At 37.1% G+C, this 22,672-nt stretch overlaps 2 protein-coding genes across 6 annotated transcripts in view; one reads left to right on the top strand and one right to left on the bottom strand.

Moving 5' to 3' along the window:
* The window catches only part of P2RY12 (purinergic receptor P2Y12), a 44,719-nt gene extending 44,482 nt beyond the window's left edge, over positions 1-237 (bottom strand). The window contains exon 1 of the mRNA XM_036072541.2: positions 120-237. The gene's annotated coding sequence lies outside the window, so the exon portion shown is untranslated. The remainder of the gene's footprint in view (positions 1-119) is intronic.
* MED12L (mediator complex subunit 12L) overlaps positions 1-22,672 on the top strand; it is a 318,467-nt gene that overhangs the window by 275,452 nt on the left and 20,343 nt on the right. For 4 of the 5 annotated variants that reach the window (XM_078070369.1, XM_078070350.1, XM_078070343.1 and 1 more), the window contains 6 exons: positions 468-629; positions 2,691-3,053; positions 4,879-5,035; positions 8,421-8,632; positions 15,717-15,767; positions 21,456-21,545. In XM_078070369.1, coding sequence (XP_077926495.1) covers positions 468-629; positions 2,691-3,053; positions 4,879-5,035; positions 8,421-8,632; positions 15,717-15,767; positions 21,456-21,545 — 1,035 coding nt within the window. The remainder of the gene's footprint in view (positions 1-467; positions 630-2,690; positions 3,054-4,878; positions 5,036-8,420; positions 8,633-15,716; positions 15,768-21,455; positions 21,546-22,672) is intronic. The other variant, XM_078070359.1, reaches the window with a different exon arrangement.

Raw genomic sequence — 22,672 nt, 5'->3', positions numbered from 1 at the left:
CCCAATTCATTTGACTAACCAATAATGCAATCTTTGAAATAAACGGTAAACAAATGGTGCAGAAAAGAAAAAAGATCAATATTTCTAACGACCTTATCAATAAAATAACCAACGATTACCTTGAGGTTTGACCCTGGATTTGAGAACGTGTTCTCTGCTGCAGCTTCTGCCTACTGCTGGCAAATACTACACGGGATTTTTGTCATTTCAGCACTGTGATATTTGTTGTGTAACCAGGGTCCCATTGTATGTGTTCTATTTTCTACTTAAATAGAAGAAATGAAACATACTCACTACTCTAATTGAAAGCTGCATCATAGACCATGTTCAAGGTTAAAGAACATTCTGGCTATAAAAAAGGAAATGTTTCAAAGAGAAACTTCCTTCTCACCAACTTTTGCCTTCGTTGTAATTTCTGTCCCACTTCTCTATCTCTTTTTGTTTTGTTTGTTTGTTTGTTTTTTTAGAAAGAGCTAGGAGACAAGAGATCAGAAAGTATTGACAAAGTTCGACAGTTGCTACCTTTGCCAAAACAGACATGTGATGTCATCACTTGCGAACCTATGGGTTCCTTGATTGACACTAAGGGAAACAAAATTGCTGGATTCGACTCTATAGATAAAAAACAGGCAAGAGTAAATGTTTGTTTCTTGTATATATTTTCTCCTCTTCCTATAGGGTATATGAGACACCTCAATTTTACAGTTTCTTGAGTTTTTTAAAGCATAGTCTTGTCATTTAAATGCTTTGGTCATTGGCGTTATTACATAGATAAATTCATTTAAAACTTTATGTGAATTTAAGTGAATTTCTGAAACACGCTGAAGGAAAACTAAGTAAAAATGTATTGTTAAGGGGCATCTGAGTGGCTCAGTCAGTTAAGCGTCTGCCTTCAGCTCAGATTGTGATCCCGGGGTCCTGAGGGTCGTGGGATCAAGCCCAGCCCCTGCCTCTGCTCAGCGGGGAGTGTACTTCTTCCTCTCCCTCTGTCCCCCCCCCCCCACTCATGTGTGCACATGTACTCTCTCAAATAGATAAATAAAATGTTTTTTTTTAAATGTATTGTAAAAATAAAAGAAGGCAAAGACCAGATCTGATCTTACTTCAGAGTTGACAACAGTACGTTTAGATAAGAAAATTTTGATTGATAAAGTCTTCATGTAGTAAGCTATTTTGAGTAAAAAAATATTTTTAGGGTGATGGTACTTAATTTTCTTCTCTGTTGAACAATATTTCATTGAACACTTGTTTTATATAGGATATTAAGCAAGGTTCCCTTAAATACGAGAAGAGTGGTTATTCGTTTAATGAACATTGAGCAACTACAGAGATGAAAGAGCTCTTACCTTAAGCAGAAGTAGACAGACAATCACAGTGTGGTGAGATTTGTGTGTCATGGTACAAAGTGTTAGGGGACCCTGAGAAGGAGCCATCACCCTCAGATAAGGAGTAGGTAGTCAGAATAGGGCCCCCCAGAAAATTGACACTTGAATTATTTTGAAGGATTAAGAGTTAGTTGGGAAATAGGGAAGTGTGTGATACAGGCCAATGGAAGAGTTTTCCTAAAGGTATGAAAGAATGTGGCTCTTAGGAGAAATGCAATGCTACATTAATTCAGAGTAACCTGAGTACTTTTACCAGTGTGATTGTGGAGACAGAAAAAGCTAGTGTTATGGGCAGTTTGAGTTTGTAGGGTCATTGGGCTCTCTAGTGGTGAGACATCTAGAAACCATTTGGATATATGGTGTTTGCACCTAGGAAGAGGTCTAAGCTCAAGACAGTATTAGGAAACAATCAATTTATACATAGTAAATGAGCCTTGATTTTGGATAAATCCATCCATGGAAGAGTTGTGTAGATAAGAACAGGAGCATTCATATCTTATGGAATGCCTGAGTAGTTGTTTTTGGGGTCATTCTGAGGAAAAATATTTTCAAGTTGGTATGCCAGGGAAAGTACCAAGAGACATCACCAGTTAATGTTAAAAATAAGAAACCTTTATTTTCAGAAACAGAGTAACATTTCCTCTTCTAAACCCAGTAGAGATAAGCTTGAATTAAAAGACTTTATTTGTACCTGTTGGTACAAGTTAACTTCTGTAGTAATATTTTTTAACTATTCAGAAACTGGCTTATTAAGTACGTGAAAGATTCCTGTACTGAATCAAGCCCATACATGCTTGGATTGAAGTTAAATTGAGCCCAATTAGAAGTTGACTATAACTTGACTCAAGTTTTGTTTTATCTCAAAAATAACAAAGTTAAAAAAAAGATAAAATGAAATCCAAAGAAAGGGTTATAATTTATAATTTAATAAAGTAAGATCAACATTGCAGTACTTTTTAGAAAGTGTTTTTTCCTAAAAACAAAACAAAACAAAAAAACCCTAACTGCAGAATACCAATTTACAGTAAAATATACTGGACCATCTGGTGTTGCAGCCTGGACAGATTATCATGTGGTCTAAAGACCCGCAGAATTGAACTTAAAGGTCTGAATTCTAGCTGCAGCTCTCCAGTGATCTAGCTGTGAAACCCTGAACCAGCACATTTACCTGTCTGCTGTATGCTAGGGCACTCTAAGCCTCACCACCAGCCAGAATGTTCTTTGCATCCATGTCCTAAGCAAGCTTGGCCTCGGAGTCAGGAAAAGACCTGAACGTGAGGTCATGGAGCATTATCTCAACCACAGGGTCTTCAGGTCTCTACAAAGCAGAAGGTGTCCCCGTGGGATTTGTTTGAGGGTCAGAAGAACCCAGCTCCTCTGTCCTGGGCCTGGTTCGGGACTGTCCGAGTGGACCGAAAGGTGATCAAGTACGAGGAGCAGCATCACCTGCTGTTGTATCACACACACCCCATGCCCAAGCCCCGAAGTTACTACCTCGAGCCACTGCCCCTGCCTCCCGAGGAGGAAGAGGAAGAGCCCACATCTCCCGTCTCTCAGGAACCAGAGAGGAAGTCAGCTGAGCTGTCAGATCAGGGGAAAACCGCAACAGACGAGGAGAAGAAAACAAAGGGAAGGAAGCGCAAGACGAAATCAAGCTCAAGAGTTGATGTGAGTATGAGAAGTCAGGAAGTCTTTGGCTCATTAACACCTGGTGGGAGATTTAATCATGCCCAGAGTCTTGTCTCTAGCTACAGGAAAAGCATTAGAAACCTTATTGTAATAGTTGTAATCCTAACAAAGCTCTGTCTTAATTAATAGAATGGCACATGAACAGTGACTTGTCACAGACAACAGGATTATAGCTTCTGATTTTTCCTCCTCTCCTGTTCATTACTTTAATTTTAGGCTTCTCTTGTGAATAATCTTTAATATTTCAGTGCCTCATAATTTCTCACATTTAAAACTTGAATTTCTTAGATCCCTTATATCTCATCTTCTTGCATATTTTTATTATCTCACGTCTAAAATATTTATCATCTTTTGAGCAGTTGACACATGTAGTAAATTAATGTGAGAAACTGTTCGCATTTCCTAGCTAACATGCCATCGAATACATCCAGTAGGATGTTTCTGAGATTTCATATTTTACCATTCCATCTTATTTTCCTGTATATTTTACTTCTTTAACATACTTTTAGACTATATAGAAGACAAACACAATTTTAAAAAGTTTCATTCCTTTTTTCCCTATTAGCCTTCCCTACCTATACCAACATTTTCTTGAAAACAACAGAAATCTATGAGATGGTAATTTGGAAATAATTTTGTAGCATTTATAGAATTAATGTGCAAGAATATCTTTACATTTAAATTCACCTGGAAAATACTTGAGAGAGAATTCGAAACAGTTTTGTATAAAATAGTTCAAGGGTATTCTTGTACAATGGAAGAAATATTCACAATTGAGTGGTCAGATGTCTTGTCTTACTATTATTTACCTATGTCAGAACCAAAACATATCTTTTCCTAGCTGATAGCTTGGTGATTAATATTTTTCTAGAGAAGATCACCATCACTTTTGGATGCCACTTGAATGGTAGTGCCCTCTTTTCATATGGTCTTCCTACCAATATTCCTTTGTCTTGAAGAGGTCCAGGCTGCAACTCCCTAAAATCTGGACCCTCCTAGCCCGTCAGTCCACATGGATAGGTTTCTGGTTTTTTTCAGATACAAAAGTCCTAAAACTTCTCTCATTTCCTGAGTGAGTCCTGGTAATGTCCCTTCCTCCCATACTACTTCTGGAACTGCCCCTACACAGTGGGTTATATTTCAGGGATCCAAGGTTTTGTTTTTCCTTTATCCTTTAGGGCTAGACTAAGAGAAGGGGGGTGGGGGATGGCAGGGGAATTGAGACATCTGGGTGTGAACCTTAAAGACTTTGCATCTCTTATAAGGAAGACGAAGCCTGGGGGGGGAGCGGGGTGCAGGCAGATGGTGGAGAGTCTATGTCTTTAGGTTGCTGCCTTGAAAACTGGAAATAAGATACTATTTCGGCCAGGGATTGGTCCTGAAGTATATTGGGTCTTTCTGGCCTCATTCTCATCCGGACCCAACATATCAGGAAGTCTTCCTAAGGTGACCTAAGATGAAATGATCCCCAGAGACTTAGCATCTGAAGATGCACTTTCAGTTGTAGGCAGTGGTCAATGTTGATGTACTTTTAGTATTTTAAGAAACAAACTTCAGAAGTGATCCTTTTACATCTTCCCTTCACTTCTTAAGTCTAGTACTACTTAAGTCAAAAGTTTTCACTCAAATGAGTGTTTTGCAGAGAACATGCTGACACTCTTGCCTTCCATCTTCCCCTGTATAAAAACAGCCTTGTCCACTGGGATAGGAGCTGGCTCAAGTAATGTGATAAGAATTTGCATTCATCATCTATATAGTTTATGGAGTTAAATAACTTTTTTTTTTTTTAAACTTTATGTTGAAGGAGTATCCACAGAGCAACATATACCGAGTGCCTCCTAACTACTCACCCATTTCCTCCCAGATGTTGCACCATCCACAGTCCACCTTGTGGGGCTACAACCTCATGGGTCAGCCCCAGCAGCCGGGTTTTTTCCTTCAGAACCAATCTCTTAATCCAGGTATGTGAAGAGAGAGTACGGTCGGGTCACTCTGAGATGTGAAGTAGCTTGAGGTTTTCTTTACTTTTAACCTGAAACAAAACGTGGAAACTGCAAGAACTGAGTACTCAGTTGACATTTCTGTAATCCTTCCCATTTGAAATGTTTTTTCTTCTTCTAAAATACGGGTTTTTTTTTTTTTTTTTTAAATGAGTCTTTTAATCTATTGTTGATTGTCACATACATGAATATATTCTAATTGTAAGAATCAAATAATACCTGAGCATATAGAGTAATTTAATATGTGACCAATTCTGGAGTATTTCTCAAGTGTTAAAATACAGTTTTAATTGCTAGGTTATGTTCTGAGTTGGGAATTTTCATTCAGTATTAGAAGGAAATTAAATATATAAAATTGATAAAAGTTGTATGTTGTGAAATTTGTGTTTTTCTCAGATATAATTCTTATCTGTGTTTTTAAAAATTAGACAATATTGCACAGTATCTTTATTTTCTTATGTTTCGAATTATAAATTGTTGATACTGAGAAGTATCTCAGAAATTTGGTTCAGCAGGTAGACTGAGATATCAAAGAAGGAAAACTACCGAATCTATAGTCAATGTTCCTGATTTTAGTATGGCTTTCATTCAAGCCCAAGTAGACTTTATATCTGAAATGAACGTTCCCTAAATAAAAAATCTCTTACTTAGAAATGAATTTAATTTTTTTTCTAAATGAAAGTTTGCTTGTTCAACAAAATAGTGTATTTTGAGATCTTAGTCTGCATGTTGTGATTTTTATTGTAATTCAAGAATGACATTTTGAGGCCTAGGAAAAGACATTGTTTGATTCTTGGCTTACAGCAGGCAAGAATCCCTATTTTGTCCTCTAAATTAGAGGTTGAGAGGGCTGGTCTAGAAGTTACAGTTCTAGGTTCAGGTCTGGCTCAACCACTCTCCTGCTGTGTAATCTTGACCAGATCTTAATTTCTCTGTGCCTCAGTTTGGTTATCTGTAAAAGAGATATTTTAATATATGCCCTCATAGAGTAGGTGATTCAGTTATTTATTCAACAAAATGTATTGAACTTCATAATGTTCCAGACTCTGTTCTGGGTGATAGGATATTGTACTATACAAAATGAGTAAAAATGTTCATTCTTCTTTGAATAATGAAATAAGGGTTATATTATACATGAACACATACACACAACTGTGTGTATGTGTGTGTAACTTAAATTTCGAAAATGTAGCACATAGAAGATGGCCTAACCCAGCAGACATGTTCAGCAAATGATCTTAACATATTCCCATCTCAGGGCTTTTGCACCTGCTGGCCCCCATGCCTGGAGTGCTCACCATTAGATATTTTACATGGCTCACTGCCTCCCTCCTTTGGGCTTGGTCAGATACCATTTTCTCAGTGGGCTTCTACTGACCACCCTCTTTAATAAATGGTAAGCTACACCCCTTCGTGCACCTTTATTCCCCTCTCCTTTCTGTTTCTCCATAGATGAGCACTTGGTTATATGCTATATATTTAACTTACTTACTGTTTATTATCGGGCTTCCCCACAATATAAGCTCTGTTGGGGCAGGTATGTTTTCTGTTTCCTTCACTGTAGTGTCCTCAGAACTTAAAGCAAACTTGGGCTTTTAGTAAGCTCTTAAAAATAGGTTGTTGAATGGGTGAATGTAGACTATAAAGAGTAAACTAGACAATGGTAAATGTGGGAAATGATACATATTTTCTCATTGGACTTTTCTCTTTTCAGTTCCAAAGTCCTTGTGAATTTTTTAGCCTTTTTAAACACCGATTCAGTATGAATTGAAGGCTAAGTATTTTATAAAGACCTATACTTTCTTTCCCTAGAATACTATAGAAGGTGTTTATAAGTTAAGGAAATTTAGATATTAGGTAAGTTTTAAGTATGAGGACATGTAAGAAAAATGTTAAAGAAAAGAAGCATTTATAGGGATTTTATATGTATAAATTGATTTTTGTAAAAATATGAATCCTGTGAAGTTGAAGAGTGCATACAGTATGCTTTCAGTCATATGTAGTTAAAATGCAAAGCAGTATGCCCCCTCAACACAGATGTGTGTACACACAAACACACACACCCACCCGTCTACAATTTCTCTCTTTTTCTCATGTATACACACCAGTATGGTAAAGTTATAAGGAAATGTTTGGGAATATTAAGCACCATATTCAGAATAGCATTTGGTGAGAGAAGGTGAGGAAAGTAATTAGGAAAGTGCAGAGGGCTTCAGGGATACTTACTGTATTTCTTTAGTTGGCTCAAAGGTACAAGATTATAAAAAAGTTAGGAAAATCAAAAGAAAATGGATGATGGCCTAATCCTTAGAAAGAATCTTCTTTATCTATAAAATGAGTCCATTAAGTTTTTATGTATTAGTACAGTTCCAGTTCTTGCTTCAACAAAAGTTACCTTGCCATATATTACTTAAATTGACTTTCCTCTTTTTTTCCTAATGTTCTTCAAATGCTGCTGATTTCATAAATCACATTGCTGGTGTGGTTCTGAGTCTTTAAAAGAATGTGGGTTTTCAGCTTTAAAATGTTTGTTCCCACCATACAACTTACTTTAAAAAAAAAACATAAAACATCTTTTCTGAGATACTTATATTTATATAGAGGATTTCTTACACATATATTAGTGATTGACACCTCATTTGAAGCCAGCAAATGTTGAAATTTTTTTCCCCAAACTCTTAAAGGCATTTGACAAACTATATATGCAAGTATGTTAAGGATTGCCTTTGGTTTCTCAGGCATCACTATAATCTACGTCTCCTGTTTGATTTCAAGCCTTCAAAAAGCTGTGTTTTGTCTTTTGAGTCATGGTATTTGAAGTTTCCAAGCCTTTCAAGTTTTGAAAGTATTTTCATGCCAGTCTACGACGAAAGAGGCATTTTTATTTTGCCATGGTAAAGAAACTTAAATACCATGAGCTTCAAATTTGTTTAAAATGACCAAAGAGTTTCTATGACTGGCTTAGGACACTTGGCAAAATATACCACGAAGGCAGTACACTTTATGCCGGTAATGTATTCCCCAGGGCCTTGCATAATTTAAGACCCTCGTGATTCGAAATCATGCCCGAGAATCCATGTCAGGCATTTCAGTTGATCAGCCAAAGTGGGGCCTCCGTGAAATCATTGAAATACTATAATTCACGCCTACATCACCGTCCCCATCCTTTGGGAATTATGCAGTTTCCAACATACCTGTAATATTTGTATGGTGTGTGGCGGGGCCTTATTTTCCATTCGCTCATAAAGTGAGGCTTAGAAGGTAAGGTTTCCATGTTTTGATAAAATAAGGAAGACCTGTGGCATTAACACGCGTAGAGAGCCCTTCTTTCTGGTTGCTTTTGTAGGTGGCTCCAGACTGGACCCCACGGGCTCCTTCGTCCCCACCAACACCAAGCAAGCTCTGTCCAACATGCTGCAGCGGCGCTCGGGCGCCATGATGCAGCCTCCCCCGCTGCACGCCATCACCTCGCAGCAGCAGTTAATACAGATGAAGCTTCTGCAGCAGCAGCAGCAGCAGCGGCTTCTCAGGCAAGCCCAGGCTCGACCTTTCCAGCAGGTTTGTGCAGATCCAGCAGTGGAGCCCTCTGCCTTTTGTTAGTGCCTCTAGCTAGGCATGAGTGTGGGGTATGGGGCGTATTCTTCCCGCCCGTGTATCCCTGAAATCTCGTGCGAGCGCAGGTATAGCTCTCCTACAGGTTTATGCCTCTCGTGTATTTTACTGTTATCATTGATCAAATAGGAACTTGAAATATCTTAGGTTTATGAAAAGTACGCCTTAAAGCGAGAAGAGCTAATGACTCTCCAGTCCCCGAGAAGCAGAAGGTTTTTTTTCATCCCTGGAGTGACCCTAACTGAGCACTCATTCCCTGTAATTATCACCATATTCTGTACTCCTTTTAGCTCCTACTTTTGTTTGTTATTATTAGATTGATCACTCTGAGGTTGTATCTCTAAAGTCCTGATGTTTCTTAGGTTTCTCCCTACAGTGCCCTGCATAGACTCTATTTTCAGTATGTGCTTAATAAGGTCTATAGGAAAGAATATATTACAAATCATAGTCAGTTTATGGATACCTTCAATTTCATTCTTGATTTACATCATTGCTGTTTTTATGCCCTCTAACTCCGTTTTATTTAACTTTTGAGATTACAGTGATTGTTCAACAAAACAGTGGTGGGAATCCTACACAGCTTACTATAGGCTCATGAAGCCCACGGATCTGTACAAATAAATAAAATAGAAAAAGAGGAGGTGAGATTGGGACCCCCCTCCCCCACTGTTTCTATATACTTTTTGTACTTTCCAATTTTTCCAAAAAATGCACTATTTTAATGAGGATGAGGAGGATAATAATAGTAGCAGCTAACACTAATAGAGCACTTACTATTTGCCAAAACATTTCTAAGCGCTTTAAATGTATTATCTAAGATCCCACAACAACCCTGGGATTTAGGTACTTTTTTGAACCTCAAAGGAAGTAGACAATCCATAGGTGTATCCTGCTCTAAGAAAAACCATAAAACTTTGAAATTAGCAAGAAATCCTAATGCTTTAAAAAATATCCTTTATATTTTGTGTAACTTTCTAGGCATATCTCCATTGTGTAACTTATGGCACTTTTGCATTCAGTCCACTTAGTGATTTGGGGGGCTGGAGGTGGGATGGTTAATTGTACATTCTTTAAAATGGTTCTTGTTTTTACCTGTATTATAAGAAGGACAGGAGAAAGGAAATAGGTCAACTGTATGGGAATGCGACCAACAGTCACTGCATGCTTGTCTCTCCCTGACCTCTAGCATAATTGCTCAAACTCCCTGGGTGTCAGGTGAGATGGGCCTAAGTTGCTTCTTACACAGAAATGATGAGGATTTGCTTAAAATATTAAGAAATACTTATTTTACTTAAATAAGCAGCATGTTGGGAGCCGTTTAAAAACCTCGGGGATTTTAGCTATTCTTGAGGATGAGCAAAAATAGTTATTACCTTTGTTTCAGATCTTGTCAAGATTAAAAAAAACTTGCTGTAAGTTGAGTAACCATCCCACTAGGATGAATTCAGCTACCTTTTAAAGTGATTTAGGCCTAAGTAAAAATTTACCTTCCACTAAGTTTAGTTTTTCATATCTACCTTTTTATCACAAGGTATAATTTGTCTTATTAATAGCTCACTTTCAGACTGTTACTGCTAAGTTCAGTTTTGAATTGCTCTAAGTGATTCCTAGCATGGGGAAAACTCACTGGCCCATTTATAGTTAAACATGCTTTTCCTCAAAAGCTTCACTTCTGATACAAGTCATGACAAGCAATTTCCTCTAAAGCACATTTTTTTTAAAGGAATTGAATAGAATAACCTACATATAATCAAAGAATCGTGCATATTTGCCGAAGGCAAGCTTATGACCTAAAATGTACCTGCAGGAACCCATTACTTCTACATTTTTCCTCAAAACACTCAAAAGTACCTGACTATTCTTTTACACCATGTAGAGTTGTATTGCTTGTACTAATAAGAGTTAATGTGTAGTTTGTTTTTTTTTCTGATTCTTTTTGCCAACTCTGTTTCTTATGCTTTTCCTTTTCTTCTCATTATTTTTGTCCTACCTTTCCTTTTTTTTTTTTTTTTTTTGAGAAGTCAGGAATTCCTTCCAGCAGTGAAAATACAACTTCATAACAGTGATTGTACAATATTTACCTTCCCCCACCGCCATATTTTTTTAACAGTTGGTTGAAACTTGCTTTACTCTCTCTGATGGGCTTTCAGAAGCAGACATTTTTTTTTTTCTCTCACCATTCTTGAAGTGTTGGATACTTGAGGGAAAATAATATTCTTCCAAGGAAGTGAAATACACCCATGGTGCAGTAAGATGGTTCAGTGGTCCCACCTAGAGTCATGAGGTCACATGTAGCATTTGCCAGAGTGCCTGCACCTAGGTAGTCTCGGGGAAATGTTAACTCCTTTCCTCTCATGTACAAACGATTAGTATACCTGGAATCTAGCTAAATAAGGTGTTGTGGCAGGAAAAAATTCTCCCTGTGGTAATCCTTAAACTGGCATAAAGGCAGCATTATATGGAATATAAGCAATATTGATAAGTTGTTTTAATACATGATTCTGGATGTGGTTGTTTTTCTACTAAGTACTGACCTATATCCTTCATGATAAGAAATGATAGAGAAATGTTGATTCTAATTTTGGCCAGGACCATTTTCTCAAGTTACATGCCTGCATGTAATGTGATTCTCTCTAGCTATGTAAGAACTTGTCATGTCTTTTTTTCTTACGAAATAGAATTCATTTTTCTTCTTACCCTAGCAATTTTCTAATTATAGGAATCCATTTTCTTAAATGTAGCAAATGTGTTAGAGAATTTTCATTGATCTTAACCTTCAAAACTGATTTTTGGAATTTTAGCAGATGCTTATTTTAAAGACTGATGAATTTTTCTAAGCCTTGGGTGTGACTGCTCCCTAGGCCAGTTGTTCAATAACCACCCCATGGTAGCCCCTCTTCTGATAAGGTGAGACACTGGGTCTTATACCCTGTTTTATCTTTACATCTAGTGAGCAGAGGGTAGGAATTTTATGAAAGGTTTATCAAATGAATGCATGTTTTGAGAAACTATTTCCAGGAGCCTAGAGCTTTCTAGTAGCCTTAATCCTTAGCAGTCTGATTTTTATCTACAGACTCATCTTAGCCACCCTGAGTGCTTCCAGAAACTTATTCCAGAAATGACTTCTGCTATGGTTCATTTGAAAACCTAGATGGGGCAGGGAGGACATAAATTCCTGGATTCTGGATATGTCTCAGACCATACAGAAGAATCCCCTTAGCCTCTTCCCACCTTAATGGAAAGAAGCTGATGTACCTAGGAATCATCTAACCTTAGGTGGTGCCCAATGAAAACTACAATATCATTATAAAATAACTCTGTGTCCACTGCAGAAACTGAACATCTGCTTCAGTTGGTCATGGAATTTTCTGTTATGGACCATTCTTGTATTTCCTAAAGAATGTATTAAGGCATTGGTGTAGTGTCTAGAAAACAGATGCTAAATAGCATGGGTATTGTTAAGTATTTTTAATCAAATTATTTGATGCAATGGTTATAATTGAGTGTACTTTCTTACGGCTCTAGTACATACCGGGATGCATAAGGATGTTTTGACAAGGAAACTTGTTTTCATTCTTTTTAGTTAGACTCTTTATCCAGGAAAGTAAAAATGATCACTCTCCATTCCTTACTTAGCATCTCTTATTTAAAGGGGACTCAATGTAGCGAATATGTCCCCTTTCTGTGCCTCAAAGCCTCATCTATAAAATGGAGCTAATGCAATATTTACTTTATAGAGTTCTTGTGAAATTAATGTTTTAATATACATCACAGCCCTTACAACAGTGGCTGGCTCATAGTAAGTGCTCAAAAAATGTTAGCTGTCATACTTGTTGATGTTTTATTATACCATGAATGTATTATTTCAAAGGAAATCTCTATCCCATAAAAATGATTTTTATTTTCTTAAATATGTTAAGGATTAAAAGAGAATAAAAACACTTCAAATGCTTTACTTCTGTCATTATATTAATTGTCCGTAATAAGACTGGTGCTCAGCGGCTGCCCATAGAAGAAGCCAGGAAGAAGGAATATTGTTTAGTTTTCCTAATAGCCATTTTGGTTTCTTAAAGCAGCGTATTTTGACTGTCTAAATTCTGTAATACAAACTTGGGAGGGGCTGATTCCAATTTCAGTGTTAAAAATATCGCTGTTATATTTTTTGCATATCCTGTGGAAATCATCACAAAATATAGAATATTGGTGAAAATAATGCAAAATGCTGCTTAAATTGTTTTCCAGTCCTCTTTCTTACATCCAATATTTTTCTTCTGACAGAAGGAACTTCCTTCATCACCCTCCCTCCCCCACCCCCCGCCACACACACCATATCAGTTTCTAGGGAGGGGGCTTTTGGAGGGAATCTTTAAGTTTTGATCCACGAAAAGGACTTAATTGTTTGCCTTGTTTTATGGTATAGCTTTATCCTAATTTCCCCCCTTTCAGTGCACAAAATCATTTTGCTGTTCTTTGTAGTAGTCAGGGCCAGCCAGTTTATTTTAATAGTCCAAAGAAAGACAATATGTTTAGCTTACATTTGGCTGAGACAAATTTGGAAGAATGCAATTGGTTAAAGGCTACAGATAATCATATGGATATTGATGACATTAAAGAGGAAGATTTCTGACAGAGGAGGGAAATGTTGTGCCCAGTAATAGCTAGTGGTTACTTGTAAGAACATTAGGTTATTAACCACAGGGCAGGTGCTATCATTGTGTATCTAAATGAAGGAATTAGATAACTTAATGAAAGAACAATGACTGAGTCAGAGCTCCCAAACTCCCTGGCAAAAGTCAATCTGTAACGTCCTGAAAACATGCCTCTTGGATTGATTAAACCCATTTAAGCTGAGCGGCTACCCTTTGTCTGGTAATTGATATCTTACCCTAGGGACAGAGCATCACCTTGGAATATCTGTTTCCCTCCTTTGTTCTCTCCCTCCCTCACTCTCTAGAGGTGTATTTCAAACATACAGAGAAGAATAGAAAATATAACAAACACTAATGGACTTATTACCTAGCATCACTGAATAATAATGTTCTGCCATATTTGCTCTAGGTCATTAAAAAAATAAAACAGTATGTCTACTCTCGTTTCCCTTCATTCCTATAAAGAGGTGATCACTATCATGAATTTAGTGTTTTTCTTTCTTATGCATGTTTTTTATACCTTTACTACATATTTTTGCAACCATTAACGTAAACATACAGTATTAATTTCAGATTTGAAACTTAATATAATGGTCTCACACATGTATTGCCTTGTTTTGCAACTTTTTATTTTGGCCAGTTTTGAATTATATCTACTTTGCTATATGTAGTTTTATTCATTTGTCTTAGTTGATGCTAGTCCATTATGAATATTAGCATAATATTTGTCCATTCTCCTGTTGATGATCATTTATTTCCATTTTTTCCTTACTGTTAACAATGCAACAGTAAACACGTTTTTATGTGTCTTCTGCATATATGGAGAGAATTAGGTAGGGTATGTACTTGGAAGTGGAAATGCTGATTTGATTTCCAAGGTGGTGCTGATTCTCATCAGTTATGAATGAATTTTTTCCTTTCTTCACATCCCCACCAACCCTTGATATTGTCAGATTGTAATTTTCTCATTCAGAGCAGGTGCAACACTATTTGGACATTTTAATTTCTATTTCCCAATTACCTGTGAATTTAGGCTCCTTTTATAACTTTATTAGCTATTCAAGGTTTCCCTTCTGTAATTTCCCTGATAGTGTAATTTGAGTGTATTTCACAATAATTTTATTCTTATTTGCTGAAGGTAGGCAGAATAGCCTTATTGAAACACACCTTGAGTTTTGACAATTACCTTTAATGCATTCACTCAGATATTATACTTTAAATACATTTCAAAGACAAAAATAAGCTTAGGAGAAAACCCCTGAACTAGTAAGTATGTCCTGAGCCCTATCATTTTGTTCCTTGGATAGAAACCCATATGTCCAGGGAAGTGGGTGCTTTACTTATTAATACTTGGCATTTCTCTGCTATCTGAGTGATGAGAAAGATGTTCATTTAATTTGCTGAAATTATAATTAGGCACCTAAAGTCTAGAAAATAATGTACACAGCTTGATTTTTGGGAGAGAGGAGAGAAGAGTGGGGGGTGTTGAGAGTGGACAACTAATAGATAATTGTCGGATCCAAATACAAATGTGCAGATGCAGTGAATTATATACCTACACCTAAAATAGTGAGAGAAGATATTTGCTTGGGAAATTCTTCCTATAATTTTTAGTCCTTAGTATAATAAAATACTTTTTCTATTAGGGTTGCTAGTCCTTTGCCTTATCTCTAAAACTCAGCGGGAAGAAAATTTTTAACCTCTCAGCCAAAAATGTCACTTGGGATCCGTTTATAAAAATGATCAAACAAGTGAATTATTTACCTGAGAAAGAGAAATTTTCCCCAAGCCTCTAGTTACCTTTTTCTAAATCAGATCCCCTGTTAGTGTGTAAACACTGGTGGCCCTGTAATGATTTGTTGTCTGTTTTGGTTGATTGAATGTGTGGTTAACCTAATGCCCAGTTTTCGTTTGCACTTAGGATGGAGCTATCTAATTCTATATCCTCCAACATATATGACCCACTGACTTGTTCACTTAATGTCTTGTGTGTTTAATGTGACCCACATGTCCTGAGTTGTCCCACTGGCTGTAGGCTGTGAAGGACTCTGACACCCTGTTGCTCCCAGTGGAGTCCCCAAATCCCCTAGTTATAGCGAGTGTCTGTCTGATAGCCCTCCTACTTCTTCTGTGTCACCATTTAACCTCTGGGTTCTGCTCTCCCCTTATATGAATATTACCATGTATGTCCAGTCTATAGTGATGTCATTTGGTGTATGAACTAATAAAGCCTTTGTAAGGGCGTTGGGATTTTAAGTCTTGACTCCTGAAACACTGTTTTAAAATGAACTATTTCATATGTATTGTGGCTACCCACATCATTAGGCTAAAAAAATCTTATCTGTATTGTCTGCCGTTTTCTTGCTGTCCCCTTTCTGTAGGACTTCTGTAACTCTGCTGTCTCCCTTCTGGAAGACTTTGACAACATAATGGTAACACCCCTGCTGTCATTCCTTTTTTCTGTCTTTTTTTTTTTTTTTTAAGTAGATTTTTATAGCATTACTCTTTAAACATCAGAGTAAGAAGCGGGGTATTCTTCCATAGCTGGTAACACTTAGAGTCTTCATTTCACTGTTACTCACTTGGTTTAAGTTTGAGACTGTAACACAGAATCATGAATGCATCGACCATGTTCGATTTAATGGGATTTATTTCTGAAAGTTTTTCCCTTTGATTGCCTCATGATTTTCATCATTTATGTGTACAGTATAGAAACCAGTGGACGTTCATGGCCTGGGTTTGGGAACATAGACCAGTTCGTGCACCTTCATCTCAGTTCCAGTTTTGAACCCATCTATTCCTGAGCTCTTGCTTCCCTTTGTGGTAATTTACATCATTAGCAGAAGAACGCATGGCATGCTAATTCATAGGCTAGTGCAAGATAACGCAAACTGTGGTTATGAAACACACCCTTCTCATCACATCCCACTCACTGGCTATTCTGAAATTCTCAACAGAACTCATCATCTCTCTTGTCTTTCCGAGACAGAGAAGATGTTTTTTTTGAGCATAGGTCTTGTGCATGCATGTCCTAAGACTTCACCTCTACTGCTTTGCCTGGGCTAGCTAAGAATGCATGTTTTGCATTAAATTACTTATAGGTTTCTGTATCAGGTAGCCAACCCACAACATAAACCCAAGAAGCATTAGAATAAAAAAGAGCATACATCTCAGATGTGAATGTAAGTCAACTTGTTTCACTGCCAATTTTAATGGGTAACATTTTCTGTACATTGGTGAAAATGTCCATAATTGCATATTCAAGCTTTGAAAATATTTAGGTTATTAAATACTTGTTATGTAGGCAATTTCTTTAATAGTTATTCAGCAAAGAAAAGTTTGGAGACTTCTGAAAAGAATCAATTTTTCTTGACACTTTGTGGTGTACAGAGAGCAGGTGAGGTTTTTATTTAAAAACTTGAAGTAAACTTTATCAATTAAAAAGTATTTTGGAGATAGCTTATGTTTGCTGTTGGACATTTTGTTCAGATGATAATGTAATTTGGATAAAGTAGAATTTGCATCAATCAATGATTTTACTTTTTTTTTAAAAGACCAAATGTTTATCAAGTATTTAAAGTCATAAGGTTCTGTGCTTTCTGTATTCATTCAAATTAATGGAAATGCGTGTATATATCTTTGCTGTCCTTTTCACCATTCTAATTTTCCTTTAATTTTCTCCAGTATTAAGAATATAGTAAATGTATATACTCAACCAATCATCTATTCATTTATGAGCATGTTAAGAGTATATTGTAAAAGTTCATTATTGTGTGAGGTGTTTATTTTAGAATGAATCAGTTTGTTCCAGCCATTAATGTTACTGTTAATTGATTCCCAACCATGTTGTATTTTATATGAAAACATTATAAGAGAATCAAGCATAACTGGTCAGCTGGACCTCCTGTATTTATAGAATTTTCTCTGTCTGTTGTCTGCAATCAAAATACACCAGTATGATGTGATGACCATAATTTCTGGTTCACACCATGTATTATTTTAGCCTCGGGCACCATTACTCAGTACCTTCCAAACTAGTAGTCACAAATAAAACCCTTTTTGCTAGTTGACTCATAAAACATTACCCACTGATTTTCACTGGGGGACTTCTTATTATCCCTAAATCAGCATTATCAGAAACAAAGTCACAAAATCTAGCTGTGGTTTTTTAGGTACAGTTTGTCTCTCTACTTGAGACACTTAAACACCATTGAAAAGTGATTAAATAGGGATTTCAAAAATTCATTGCTGGTGAACTGAGTGAATAGAAAATCCCTAATCCTGAAATGCTGATTGTCATGCTTACTGTCAGCTAATTGGAGGCATAACCAATTCTCTTTTAGAAAGAGGTCTTCGCATTTTTTCAATTGCCTGAGGGGGAGTAATTGCTAAATGAAGAGAACAAGACCCAGAAGAATGAAAATTATGTTTGAGAATAATTTATCAAGAATTTTAAACTTACTGGATGCATTTATTTCAAATTATGCAAAAGGCCTTTGAGTCACCATCTCTTTGAGTTCAGATACTTCTCTTGTCTGACTCTAAATAAAGCAGTAAGAGAGAATTGTTCTTATAAAGGCTAGGAACATAGCACAGCTTCTTAAGGTTTTAGAAAGTGGAAGTTGAAAAAAAAAATGCAGTGGATTTATGTTTCTTATATAGAGGCAAGCCCAAAGCAAAGTGCATAGACACATGTAGGAATTTACCTCAGGTAACAATGTAGAGATGAGTCTGTGTAGTTACCAGAACTTCCCAGTTAACTGCGGCTTATTCCTTTAGCACACGTAAGTCAGGTGTCTGAGCCAAGGGAGCCTGAGCAGGGCACAGACATGTCTTATTTTCTCTTCTAGTGATGTGCTCAAAGTCAAATGTCAGCTGGCTAGACACAAATATTTGGTTAAAAACCGGCCTCTTGAGTTACCCTTTGGCTCACACAAAAATGCGAACTTTTTTTTTAAATTTTTTTTTTTTTAAGATTTTATTTATTTGAAAGAGAGAGAGACCGAGGCAGAGCATGAGTAGAGGGAGGAGGGAGAGGGAGAAGCAGATTCCACCCCCCCCACCACCGGCTGAGCAGCGAGCCTGAAGCGGGGCGCAATCCCAGGACCCTGAAATCATGACCTGAGCCAAAGGCAGATGCTTAACCGACTGAGCCACCCAGATGGCCCTAAAAATATGAATTTAATGTTACCTTTAGTTGTTTCAATTAAGCAGAATAAATCAAGAGGGGGAAATTGAGCTACTTTGCAGATATTAATGCAGGTATAAATAAGTAATCATTAGAATGATAGATGCTAAAAATTAAAATTCACTAAAGAACTTCTCTTATTCATTCTTTATTCAACAAATTCAACATCAGTAATTTGTACAATTATTGATATAATGTGTTTCTAGCATTATTCTGGGGAAAACCAAAAGTAGGACATTTCAGTTCTGTGGGAGAGACTGGGGTATCTTTCATTCAAGGAAACATGATGATAAAGCCATGCACAGAGTACATGGGGACTACTGGCCAGCTCGGAGCATTTGATTTTCCCAGGAAGGATATTGCAGATCTGAATTATTACCTACTATGCTTATATAAATCAGGAAAAATTGGTGGTAGGAAGGAGCATAGTATGTTCATAAATAAATAGTTTTCCTTGAGACAAAAATGATAGAGAATGCATGAATTTTACAGTGTAAAAACTGTATGTGAGATTTCTTATCCCTTTCTCTTTTTCTTTGAAAGTTAGTATTTTACCTTACATGTTAATTTTGTGATTTTTTTTATGTAGAATAGTTTTAAATTCCTATTTCTTAAGTGTCTGTGATCTCAACTGTTACTTGCCAATAAGAGTGTTGCCCAGTAACACAGCTATTTCCCTTATTAGTATTCTAGTTTACTCCACATGTAAGTCATAGTTCCTTTCGTAGGGTTCTTCAATAAGCGGAGGAAGAGTGAAGAGTATGAAAAATCTGTCTTTATGCATCTGCATGCAGCTGTCACACACAGATCACATCTTGTTCCCCTCTAAGACAAAGCAGGGTGTGGGAATTGTAAACTACTTATGGATCTCAAGATTTTAACTCACATGTAAATAATTCATTTTTCTTCCTTTCTGTAAAAAGGATAATGTGCAAATATTTCTCTCCACAAAAAAGCAGAAGAGTGTGTTTCAGAGACCTTGTAGGGCACTGTCAGGGAGCCCGGATTCTCGAGGAGTGGCATTTAACCATGTGGTTCATCTAATGACTCCTTGGCAGTGTTTGGAAGATCAAAAGCCTTTCAGATACTCTCAGGGGAAGAGTTGTTGGTCCCGGGTGGCCATGCTGCCATGGAATGAGTTCTCATAGAAGGAGTTGAGGTTATTTTCCTTAGACCCAAGTAAATACAGACATAATTGCACTTAGATCAATCAACTAAAAGCTGAGGGTATCTTTATGGTCCCCCTATTCTGGGAATTTAGATTCTTGTTGAAGCTATTATATGCACTCTCAGAAACTTGCGTTTGGCCCATGGATGGTTGGATAGTCACCTTAGGAAATGCCCTCAAGTGATTTTATATGAGGATCAGAGAAAGAATTTTACCATAGGATGTATACATTTGGTTTCAGTATTTCAGTAACAAGTCTTAATAGGGATTCTCTCCCTGTTTTTGTTTTTGTTTTTGTTTTTAAGATTTTATTTATTTATTTGACAGAGAGAGACACAGCAAGAAAGGGAACACAAGCAGGGGGAGTGGGAGAGGGAGAAGCAGGCTTCCCACTGAGCAGGGAGCACCATGCGGGGCTCGATCCCAGGACCCTGGGACCATGACCTGAGCCGAAGGCAGACGTTTAATGACTGAGCCACCCTGGCGCCCCTCTTTCTCTGTTTTTTATTAGAGTGAGTTCTGGAGGCTCTTTGTCACTAAAGGATAAGCACCAAATGAAGATTTAAATATTTCCATTTTTAATATCACGTATGGAGACATCTTGTCATAATGGCAAGAGCCCTGAGTTCAGATAATGGCTCTGCTAGGTCTATCTTGGTGAGCTTGCTAAGCTGCTTAAGCTCGTTGAACCTGGCTTTTTCTCTGAAGAAAATGAGTGAGGATGATCCTCCCTTTCTGCAGAGTTCCTGTGAGAAAATGGGAGTAAGAACATGAAGTCCAATCTCTGGTGTAGAATAGATGTTTAATAATTGTTGGTGTTTGCTCTCTAAATGTTTAGTTTTCTCTCTGTTAGAAGAGTTCACACTATTTTCCAAGCACATTAAATGGTTTTATATAAGTATAATTTAACACTTTTGAAAAATGAGGATATCTGTTCAATAAAACAATAGTAAAATATTTTGAAATAAACCCCATTCTTTATAATTAGTAAGTCCTGTAAAAATCTAGGGATGGTTGGAAGCTAGAGCTCTTTTTGTGATGATTATTGCAAGCTTCCATGAAATAACTTCTGACACCGTAACATAAAACCCATACAGCTGCTCTTATAAATATGTTTATTTTTCAAAGGGCAACACATGTATTAAATTAGGACTGGTAAGCAGAATTTAATTGGCTTTATATTGTAGTTCATTAGAATTATATTTGCTATTGATGTATTATAAATTTTTATTGATTATATTCTAGTTGATGTTTAGTCATAGGAGATACCAAATTCATCTCTTGACTACATGGTTAAATAGATAATTTTTAGGTCACTATGAAGAAACTTCATTAAAAAAGTCATGAAATTTGTATGTGGCATTTCTATGTACTACATGTTCTCTTTCTTTTATGGGCACAGAATGGTACATCTCTGTGGTTTCAGATTTCACACTCGAGGCTCATGAGTTTCAGTCTAGAGGGGCATTTATATCCTGGGCTGTACAGGGAAGCTATCTCAGAGCCTCTCTGATCAGTAGACCATCAGATTATTTTGGCTTGTTACTGTTGGAAACCTCTATAGTCTTTGAAAGAAATAAGTTTAATAGTCTCTACACACATAGAAAATTGATGAGAAGTTATATTTAATGCAGTTTGGAAATCTCCAAGTTGTATAACCATCTAATAAGATTTGGTGTCATGGGTTATCGGGCTTATTAGCCAGGAGTGCAAATCAAGTTCTTGCTGTTATGATCAAGAGTCCACCTCGACTTTGTTTTCCAGGGCCCACCAGGGGACCAGGCTGCTCTCTTTGCTGCACAGGCTCGGCCCTCCCCTCAGCTCCCCCAGTATCCAGGGCTGCAGCAAGCACAGGTATCTGCATTTGCTTTGTAGATGTTGCTGGGATTTTTACTGTTCTTTATTTGAAGTGGGAAACCAAGTAAATAGGATATCAGCTCTTTATGGGGTCTAGAACATAGTACTTCTGCTTATAGATTATAATTGACATCTCAAAAAAAGCATTACCAGTAATCAACAAGCCTTAGGATTGACTGATTTTTTTAAAGAGCATAAAATATTTCAGAAAGTTCTGGAGTTAAAAATAGAAGTAACCTCTCATAATGAGTAGATGTTGAAATGCTTCACAGTCCCAGAGTGCTTATTGTATGTTATAATGAATAACGATGTAATTCGTGATTGAATTTATCATATTAAAAGATAGGTTTGCAGAGGAATCATGGTAGAATAAGAAGGTAATTGACCTTGGAATCAGACCATGGTGCAATTCCTGGCAACTTACCAGCTGTGTAATATTGTGCAAGTTATTCTGTGTCTTGGTTTCCTTCAAAATAGAGATGAGCATGTGAGGATTTAAGACAACCTGTGGAACCAGCATAGCACCAGATCCATGGTAGCCACTCAACAAATGATAGACTTGCCTCAGTATAAGGCATCTCCTGGGCTATTTTTCCTAGTAATTTTGTGGTTTCTGCATCTCTATACTTTTACTCTGTCCCCCTCACAATTAGGAGCCCGGGGATGTTGGCAAGACTGCCAGTGGGGCTAACAGTTCACACTGTGTCCACAGCTAAAAGGCAGTCTGAGGTTGGTTCTCACGGGCACTGAGCCCCACAGCTGGATGCATGCATGCTGCTCGCTGGAAGTGTATTATGCATTACTCTGTCTTCCAAGTCAGAGCCATTAGACTACCTTAGAGTGTGGTTCTTTGAGGACTGAAGAACAGGCCTCTTCTATTTCAATCAGCATTCCATTCTATAACTTGCAGATAGTCACCCAACAGAACCTCAGGTTTTTCATTTACATTAGGTGTCAAGATTTAGGGGAACAGGCACTCATATACTAATATTGAATAGAAAAATTAAATATTCAGAGTATTGGTAGAGTGCTGAAAAGGGCTATAGTCCAACCAGGACTAGAGGATATCAAATAGTCTCCAAATACACCCTTACTGTGGGGTTAAGGCATTGTTTTTTTTGGTT

The sequence above is a fragment of the Halichoerus grypus genome, chromosome 1 (assembly GCF_964656455.1).
Source record: "Halichoerus grypus chromosome 1, mHalGry1.hap1.1, whole genome shotgun sequence".
Lineage (NCBI taxonomy): Eukaryota > Metazoa > Chordata > Mammalia > Carnivora > Phocidae > Halichoerus > Halichoerus grypus.
The sequence above is the reverse complement of the archived record's forward strand: the minus strand, read 5'-3'. Positions and strand labels throughout refer to the sequence as shown.